Source organism: Glycine soja, chromosome 15 (assembly GCF_004193775.1).
Source record: "Glycine soja cultivar W05 chromosome 15, ASM419377v2, whole genome shotgun sequence".
In the NCBI taxonomy this organism is placed as follows: Eukaryota; Viridiplantae; Streptophyta; class Magnoliopsida; order Fabales; family Fabaceae; genus Glycine; species Glycine soja.
Genome location: NC_041016.1, coordinates 36,198,376 through 36,207,512, shown reverse-complemented (window position 1 = coordinate 36,207,512; position 9,137 = coordinate 36,198,376). Strand labels below are relative to the sequence as shown.

General features: G+C 34.6%; 1 protein-coding gene across 4 annotated transcripts; it reads left to right on the top strand.

Annotated features, from left to right (window-relative positions):
* Positions 1–55: 55 nt before the first annotated feature.
* LOC114386473 (chlorophyll(ide) b reductase NOL, chloroplastic) lies at positions 56–9,076 on the top strand. Of its 4 annotated transcripts, XM_028346487.1 has the most exons (13): positions 58–383; positions 1,321–1,389; positions 1,980–2,041; positions 2,142–2,228; positions 2,967–3,034; positions 3,118–3,166; positions 3,253–3,338; positions 3,969–4,026; positions 6,668–6,718; positions 7,754–7,804; positions 7,880–7,921; positions 8,618–8,728; positions 8,892–9,076. In XM_028346487.1, exons 1-13 carry the CDS (start codon positions 116–118, stop codon positions 8,937–8,939), a joined length of 1,050 nt encoding a protein of 349 aa, XP_028202288.1. In that variant the 5' UTR covers positions 58–115; the 3' UTR covers positions 8,940–9,076. The 4 variants fall into 4 exon arrangements, with proteins under 4 accessions (XP_028202291.1, XP_028202289.1, XP_028202290.1 ...); XM_028346488.1 differs by lacking the exon at positions 6,668–6,718 and having other exon boundaries at positions 57–383; XM_028346489.1 differs by lacking the exon at positions 8,618–8,728 and having other exon boundaries at positions 57–383.
* The last annotated feature ends 61 nt before the right edge of the window (positions 9,077–9,137 follow it).

The following is a 9,137-nucleotide window of genomic DNA, read 5'->3' as shown; positions in this document are numbered from 1 at the left end:
CGTGGCCAAGTGCGTGGAGCAAACCACCACACAAATCGTTAAACACAACCCCCGAGAGCAACTATCCCTTCTTCCTTTCTCTCTTCTATTCTCATTCGCATTTCGCACCAAGTCAATGGCTTCCACCACCACTCTCTCCTTCCACTTCCCATATCCAACAACATCAACGCTCTCTTCTCACTCTCAACTTTCGCCCTCTCCACAACCTTCCCAATTCAAACCCTGCACCGTTGCTTCCCGCCAAAACCTCTGCACCTCCAACACCCTCTCTGTCTCTGCTTCCAGAAAAAACTCAACCTCTCCAATTTTTCTCGCTACGGCTTCTGGCAAATCTGAGCCTATGCTCCCTCCTTTCAACGTTTTGATTACTGGCTCAACCAAAGGTTAATTTACTCTTGTACTAGCAAGGTTTTAAATATCTGTCACGGTCGTGTTCCGGTTTCGTCGCCTTTGTTGATATCGCTGCAAATGAGGCCATGCAGTTCCAATTATTGTCGCGTTTCGGTTGCAGACAGTTAAAAAAAGCTTGGTGTTGCGTCCAAATCACGGAGACAGATTTTTACAACCTTGGCGACTTTTAGTATAAATTAGAATCAACAACTTAGAATCCTCAACTTTAACCTCACTCTCTTTGTTGGACATTCTTAGTATTCTCTTTTCTTTTCTCGATGTGCATTTCACACACTGTCCACACAATTGACTAAAAATATCTCACTCAATTATTATTTTTTTTTTTTACAAACGAAAATCGAACTCAAACCTAATGCATCTGCCATTATAGATTCTACACTAACTTTTCACTACTAAGCCAACCTAGTAGGTTATCTCACTCAATTACCTCATACTACCTTCTTTTTTATCTGTACTTGTATATTTATTTATTTAATTTTTATAACCGAGTATTGTTTCAATTTAAAAATAGCTTGTAATTTAAATTATTCATTATCATTTAAATTATTATTTGTATATTTGAAATATTTATTTACTATGAATTTGATAAATATTTATCCCATGTTAAAATACTAATTTATTTATTTATTTTTGGAGTAGAATGATGTTCTTGTAAGTAGCTCGCAATTTAGTGGCTAATTTACTTGAAAATGAAACTACATTGTTACGTGCCTCCATCTAAGAATTTAGTTGAAAATGTAATTTTCTTGAACTTTATTGAGTTTCGAATTTATGAATTGGAGCTCTGCTAAGTAGCCTGTGTCTCTCAAATACATGTATCAACATGTACATGAACATCATAATTTATATATTTTTTGTAGATATTTTCTAACTTATTCTCTGTTGGTGTTATAATTTTATATGATTCAGGAATAGGGTATGCGTTGGCGAAAGAGTTTTTAAAAGCTGGTGACAACGTCCTGATTTGCTCAAGATCAGGTGCGGAGAAAGTGAGAAACTCTTGGTGTTTCAATATGTTTCGTCCTTGCACTTTGTTTATTTTGTGATTTATATAATATACTTATTCAATGTTTCAAATTTTATATCACTGTTGATTCAACTGTGATCACTTTTTTTTTCCCACCTTAGTACCTTTTAGTTATGTTAGTGTTAGTGGAGGTTGGAAAAAAAAATTAGTTTCGAATTCACTGCACAGCTTCATCTACCTTTGTTACCAGAAATTTATTCATATGCTATTTATTAATTTCTCTAGGATTTGATGTGATTTTGTTGTTGAAAAGTTTATTCCATAGAAGAATGTAACTAATTTTTATCTTTTAATTTCATCTCTTGGCATTAGAATATGAGAGTAAATCATAGTTATTTTATATTATTTTTAAGATTATTATTCTGTCAGATAATCATTTAAGGATATCTGTTTCCTTTCTGCTAGTCCTTGTCCCTGTTATATGTGCTTTCTCTTGAAATTTTAAGTCATGTTGCAACTTATTTCTGAATGCCAGGGATTTTACTCAGTCTTATTATCTGATTTCTCTGTCTTTCGCTACATCTTTGTTTTCATCTAATAGATGAAAGGGTAAAGACTGCTGTCCAGAACTTGAGAGTAGAATTTGGGGAGCAGCATGTGTGGGTACCTCCTCTTAAACTTCTTTGTTAGTAGTAGCCCATCTATGACAAACACATAGCAGGTTTACGTGTGTGTTCTCATGTTCACACTTTGTTTCCTGCAGGGAACTAAATGTGATGTAAAAAATGCAGAGGATGTGAAGAATTTAGTTTCATTTGCTCAAGAAAAAATGAAATACATTGATATATGGGTATTAATGTCTGACTTATTTTTGTGTTGTGATTCTTTATTTTGCATATATTGGAGCGAAAATATTGTTAAGATTTAATTTTAAATAGTTGTTATTGTTGAAGTCATGGTCTGATCAACTATGTAAGCTGTTATTTTTAATATAATTACAAGTATGACCAGAGAAATGACTTTTTAAATTACTTTTCTGTTGTGCCAGATATCATATTATGATAAGTTCAATGACATTATATAACATGTTCTACCCGGACCTTTTATTTTGAAATGTCATGTGCTTTCTTTTCTGAAAATAAGCAATTGTTAGTGCAGTTATATCTGCAAGTTAAAGAATTAACAATGTCTTGCTTAGTAAATCTGCTACTGTGCTAACACCTTTCATGAAAAGTCTTCTTAAGCACACAGTTTATATATAAACTGAATTTTAGCAAATGACCTATTTGGAAGGTGGATACTTTATATGGCTAGCCACACTGTTTTTTACTTGTTAGTTCATTATGGTGGAACTTGAACTAGACTACTTGACACCTGACTATAAGTAAATGTTTGCCATCAGTACCTGGAAACTTATGCTTCATCTTGTTGTCTTTTACACATAGCAACAATCATTTCCTTTCCATGCTCCCCCTCCAGCAATACTGAAGTTTTATCAATTTTATTTTTAATTCCATCCTTTCATTCAATATATTTGTTTAAGTATACTAATTCTACTCTTTCTCACCTTATTTTGAGAATGACACAGATAAACAATGCTGGATCAAATGCATATAGCTATAAGCCACTTGTTGAGGCTTCAGATGAAGATCTTATGTGAGCTTCATTGCACCTTTTACCCTAAATGTCAAAATTTTAAATTATAACAATTTTTGAATTTCTCTATTCTTTGCTTGCAGTGAGGTGGTTACAACAAATACACTTGGCTTGATGATATGTTGTCGAGAGGTAAAATATATTCTCGTCTAAGAGGTACTATGAAATATGAACAAAATGAGTGCACTGTTATGCATAGATATTTAGTTTCCATTTAGGCAATCAAGATGATGGTGAACCAACCTCGTGGAGGTCATATTTTCAATATAGACGGGGCAGGTTCAGATGGAAGACCAACTCCTAGGTACTTTTTTGGCTTTACTAGAGTATTTCCTTCATTGATTTTGGTGCAATTTCCTGCTTATACTGTTGAAATTTTGCTGTTTATTTGTTAATGGGACAGCCAGTGAAATTAGGCATGGTTGCTAATTGTGCATACTACTTTCTGTGCTCTACAAATCTAGAAAGGTTCACTTCTATAGTGTCTCTTGGGTCAAAAGTCTTGCATGATTTGGTTAGCAACATGACAAAAATAATTTATGATACTAAATAATCATTAATCTGTTGTTATTTGACATACTAAATCAGTCTTGTTAACCATTTGGTAAATCATGGTGCAGTCTCACGTAGTCACATTACATTGATTTTGCTCTCATTTTGATGAAATGAAAGTGATAGATCACGAGTACTTTCTAGTTTCTTCAATTTAATAATTTGTATAATCTCTTCAAATACTTGAAAAGGCACCAAAGCTTAGGAGGTAGCATATTATCAGTGGTGTCAATTAAAGTTAGTTTTTTGGATGAAATCCAGAAATGCACAGTAAATTCCTCTTGAAATCATAATCTTAATCAACATACAAAATTATCACCAGTCTTATATGTACGATGGTGAAAATTCGTGAAAATTCATGATTTCTACCTGTATTTCTTAGGTTTGCTGCATATGGAGCAACAAAGAGAAGTGTGGTGCATTTAACAAAGTCATTACAGGTTAATGTTTTGCTTGTTAAAGTTAGCGTTTCTGTTCATGTACTTTGACTATCTACTATTCTAGTCATTTCCTGTCCATGTGTGTTCTGTTGCTTAATTTTTTTTTGAGTATTTCCTTCTTATTGGTAATCATGTCAGGTAACTGATTTTGAGTTGTTTCATTGTTTCTTGCTTTCTTCGACTCCTAGCTGTTCTAATGATTGAGAGATCTGTATTACAATTATCAGCTTGGTCATGTTTAAAAAAACTATGGTTCTTATCTAGTATATACAAAAGAAAAGATGAATTCAGACCCACAAAAATTCTACCAAAACGTATTTTGTATTGTCATTCTCTAAATGTTTAGACCATGAAATTGTGCTAACTACAAAGTTATAAAACTTATGAGCCACACTATGAAATTATGAGAAAAATGATTGAGTATAGATTAAGAGAAAAGATGGGGATTGTGGAGTATAAATTTGGTTTATTAGAGTATATCCAGAGAGTTGCAGTATTCAACTGCACTCTCAACTAAAGTGAGTTAGTTAGAAGTTAGATAGTTGTTATAACTGACTTTTCTGGTTTATAAATACCAGATTGTACTACACTGTTAAGTGGCTTAATATTATTTTCTTTGCTCTATTAAATTCTCTGTTAAGTTCTCTCTCTCGCAAATCTCTCTCTCTTATCTTCTTTATGATTCTGTTAGAACTTTAACATGGTATCAAAAGCTTGGTGAGATCTTCCATGGCACAACAGAACTCGTTCCTCACTTCTTCCTCTTTTCCTAACTCCATTTCTCACAAACTTGATAGTTCAACCGTTCTCCTCTGGTGTCAACAAGTTGAGCCAGTTATTAAATCCCACCATCTTCAGCAGTTTGTTGTTAATCCCCAAATTCCAACGATTTCTCTCTGAAGAAGATCGTGAAGGGATTGAAAATCCCGAGTATGAAATGTGGGAGCAGCTGGATCAAGTTCTTCTTACGTGGCTGCAATCGATGCTTGCTATGTCGGTCCTTTCTCGAGTTCTTGGTTCAGCTCATTCACACGAAGTCTGGGAGCAGATTCACGATTATTTTCATATGCAAATGCGAGCCACTGCGCGTCAGCTCCGAACTCACCTCTGAACGACGATGCTTGGCAGAAAGTCAATGCGTGAGTACTTGTTGCAGATCAGGGCGATTTCCGATTCCCTGGCCTCAGTTGGAAGCCCGATCATGCTTTAGGAGCATATCGATTCTATTCTCGAAGGCCTCTCGCCAAAGTATCACTCAATCATTGCAATTATCGAGAGCAAGTTTGAACTTCTGCCTATCGCACAGGTTGAAGCACTTCTCCTTGTTCATGAATCTCGCTTGAATAAGTTCAAGCAATCTCTCTTTGAATCTCCTTCCGTCACAAGCATGCTCAAACAGTGCCCAACAAACATGAGCCTGAAAGTTTTTCTAATTTTCGTGGTGGATCTAGCCGCTGTGGTGGTTTTTAGTGAAGGTTTTAATCGCAGTGATGGACAGCATGGTGGCGCTGGCACTGACGCCAGCGGGGGTACCAGCAGTGGTGGCCGTGGCCATGGCAGTGGTCGCTTCGCAAATTTTCAGAGTCAGGTGTGTTTTAAATGTGGTCACACTGCATCAGCGTGTCATTTTTTTGTTTTGATGCAAATTATCAACCAAACTCATCTCTTGTGCTCCATGATCCCGCATCTCAGAGCTACGGTCCCTCACTCTCAGAATAGTTCTAATTCTGGGCAGCAGACTTGTGCAGGCCATAGTCAAGAGCGTAACTAAGAAAAGCTATAGGTGAAACCTTTAAGAGGGATTTAGAGGTCAAGGATTTGTCTATATACTTGATTTACAATATAATGTTATGATAAGTATGATTCGTATAGCTTTTTTCGTTTTGATGCAAATTATCAACCAAACTCATCTCTTGTGCTCCATGATCCCGCATCTCAGAGCTACGGTCCCTCACTCTCAGAATAGTTCTAATTCTGGGCAGCAGAATAGTGATAATTCTGGGCAGCAGACTTGTGGAGGCCATAGTCAAGAGCGTAACTGAGAAAAGCTATAGGTTAAACCTTTAAGAGGGATTTAGCGGTTAAGGATTTGTCTATATACTTGATTTACAATATAATGTTATGATAAGTATGATTCGTATAGCTGACCCCACTTTGTGGAAAAGTCTTAGTTGTTGTCATTCACTCAATGTAATTCTTGGTGTTAAAAAAGAAATGAGCATATCACATAATATTGCCGAATAATCAGTTGGGCATCCTGAGTTGACTGACAATATTGATCATATCTAATAGGATTGTAAGTTAAATTATTACCAAAATTCTTTAGCTGCTTACAGAATGGCGTTTTGACATTTGTAGCTATTTATTGAAGTTTTAAGCCAGTAGAGAATTTTCTTTTTTTTTTTCATTCTATTCTTTCATGAGACATTTCTTTTGCAAGAATTCCATCAATTATCTTGTAGATTTTAATAAAATCATTTAGGTACAAGACAAAATGGAAACTTAATGCTTCTTTTTAGATAAAAATCTCTTCCGTTGTCTGCCTCCATTTTCTTAATAAAGTTGTTTGAATAAGAATTATTATTATGGCTATGGACATACATGTGTACATATATAAGACAGTCTTCTTGATATTTCACAGGCAGAATTGCGGATGCAAGATGTTAAAAACGTTGTGGTGCATAATCTTTCGGTAGGTTTTTGTATCCTATGATAATGTATGATGGGCATGGATTCATGGATGCGAAAACTTGCATGTTTCTCCAATTTTAGTATTGTCATAGTTATTAATTCATATAATAAAGGGAAAAATGTGTTTTGTGTCCCTTTGCTTTCGGTCAAACGTAGTCAAGATCCCTCTACTAATCCATTGTAAACTTCAATATATTAGATGTACTGGAATTCTTTGTTATTATTATGTGCAATCCTATTAGATATCCGTCAGCCTTTTAGAAATACAGTGGTTTTCAGGATCTCATTCAAATTGCAAAAGAGCAGATGATATTTGTCATATTTGCTTATGCAGATCATGCTGGGAAATGAGGATGAATTTGATTTCCTAAATTTTCATTCTGCAATTATTAACTTGTCATGCAAGCTTAACAGATTGGATATTAAAGGAGGGGAAAGTAGAATCATAATGAAAGAAAAATACCCTTGGTGCAAGAGTATAGTAGATTAGTAGATAAAATCTTTGAAAGGAGAAAGGATGGAAGATGAATTTGGCCTGACCAGATTAAAGAGAATTATGGTAAAGATTAGTGGGCTTAAACAATCTTCAATACCAAATGCTTTTAGCTGCAAGTTATTTCCACAAAAACTCTTAATTTCCTGAATACTCGCTTGGAAGTTTTTTTATTTATTTATTTATTTTTTCTTTTTTTATTTAAATGTGGCTATTTAGTGTAGTCTAATATTTTCTTATATTTCTCGTTGTTTCACCTTAAAGACATGAAACACATTATGAAGGACTTCCTATTAGATATCTGTTGGCAGGGCAGATCTAATATTTGGAACTAAGTATTCTGCAACCTGTCAACCACCGCAGTATATGATAAATGAGCTGCATATGTTATCCAACACATAAAGTACATTATGAAGGAACTAAGTATTCTTCAACCTGTCATAAAAAAAAATTATGAAGAACTTCCTACAGTTTTAATGGTTGATGCTCTCATCCATGCTGTTGACAGTTTTTTGTTTTTGTTTTTGCTTTTCAATGTTTCAGCCAGGAATGGTTACAACGGATCTTCTCATGTCTGGTGTTAATACAAAGCAGGTAGTTATGCAACCAAGTTATATTACTATTTTTTGCTTAGTGTTTTGGACTGAATGGCTTCTTTGTTATATGCAGGCAAAGTTTTTCATTAATGTCTTGGCAGAACCAGCTGAAGTGGTAAGAATTTCATAGCAGGGAATGGTGATAGATAAGCTAGCATTTTTCCGTGTGGTGTACCATCATTATGATCACCTGATAATCATAAAAAATTATGTGCTCATTCATGTTGCATAAATTTCTGTTTTTGTGACAAACTTCATGCAAATAAACTAAAGTAGAAGAGTGATAAGAATCTATTAAATATTCCAAGTAAACTCCTTCATGATTACTTTTATACACCAATTCCTCAAAAGATTAAGGCACATGAATGTTCTTATATAAAATTTCTAGCATGCCCCTCACACAAGAGTGCTTTGGGTTTGAAGCCTGGACAAAGCACAAACCCATTTACCTTGTGGTAAAATTCAACATTAGTTGAAGTAGATAATGGGTCGGCAAGGATCAAACTCTAGACCACATGATCATATAGACTCTGTTGTAGTTTGAAGAAAATGTTTTCCTTCTAATGATAATTATATTCAGAATCCAGATTTATAGATAGATAAGCTATGTGCAGGAAATTAGGAGCTAAAATTTAATGAGAAATCTTCTCCCCCTGACAGAGCTAGTCACTCTAGACAGTAGAAATACATATATTAAAGTAAAATATAAGCGAATGAGTGATTCTTTAGCCATTTGTTTCCAATATGCGATATGAAATTTGTGTTGGATAACAAATGCTGCTCATTTATCATATACTGTGGTGGTTGACAGGTTGCAGAATACTTAGTTCCAAACATTAGATCTGTCCCTGCAAATGGATCAATGAAACCAACATACATTCGATTCCTCACGGGTTTGAAAGCCTATTCCCAGATATTTTCAGTTAAGATAAAGCCTAATCTACATAGTCAATTTGCATGCATTATCACTTCGTTTCACCCATGCTCATGTTCTCATTTGCTTACAACATGGGCAATTTCCATAACATAATCTAGCATTTCATTCTTGTTTAGAACTTAATGCTTCCTTCTCTTTAACTTTACAGAGATTGGCATTCGGCGCAAGAAGGAATCGATACATTCTTGAAGATTGAACTGCATAAATATTTGTGCTATGTGCAACTTTTATTTCTTGTTTTAAATATCTATTCATCCCCCCACTCCATTTTTTAAAAACTTTTGTAGCATTCTTTACCTCAAAGTGAAACTTAAATTTACATGTTTGACGGTAGGATATAGGTTACAAAATAACTTTGGTTAGCTGCAAAAGAAAAAAAAAACTTGGTTAGAGC

Excerpts from the sequence above, each read along its gene's own strand:
- LOC114386473 (XM_028346487.1), top strand. The coding sequence starts at position 116 with ATGGCTTCCACCACCACTCTCTCCTTCCACTTCCCATATCCAACAACA. Across the intron at positions 2,229-2,966 it reads TGAAATACATTGATATATGG|ATAAACAATGCTGGATCAAA; the intron begins GTATTAATGTCT and ends AGAATGACACAG. Across the intron at positions 7,805-7,879 it reads CTGGTGTTAATACAAAGCAG|GCAAAGTTTTTCATTAATGT; the intron begins GTAGTTATGCAA and ends TGTTATATGCAG.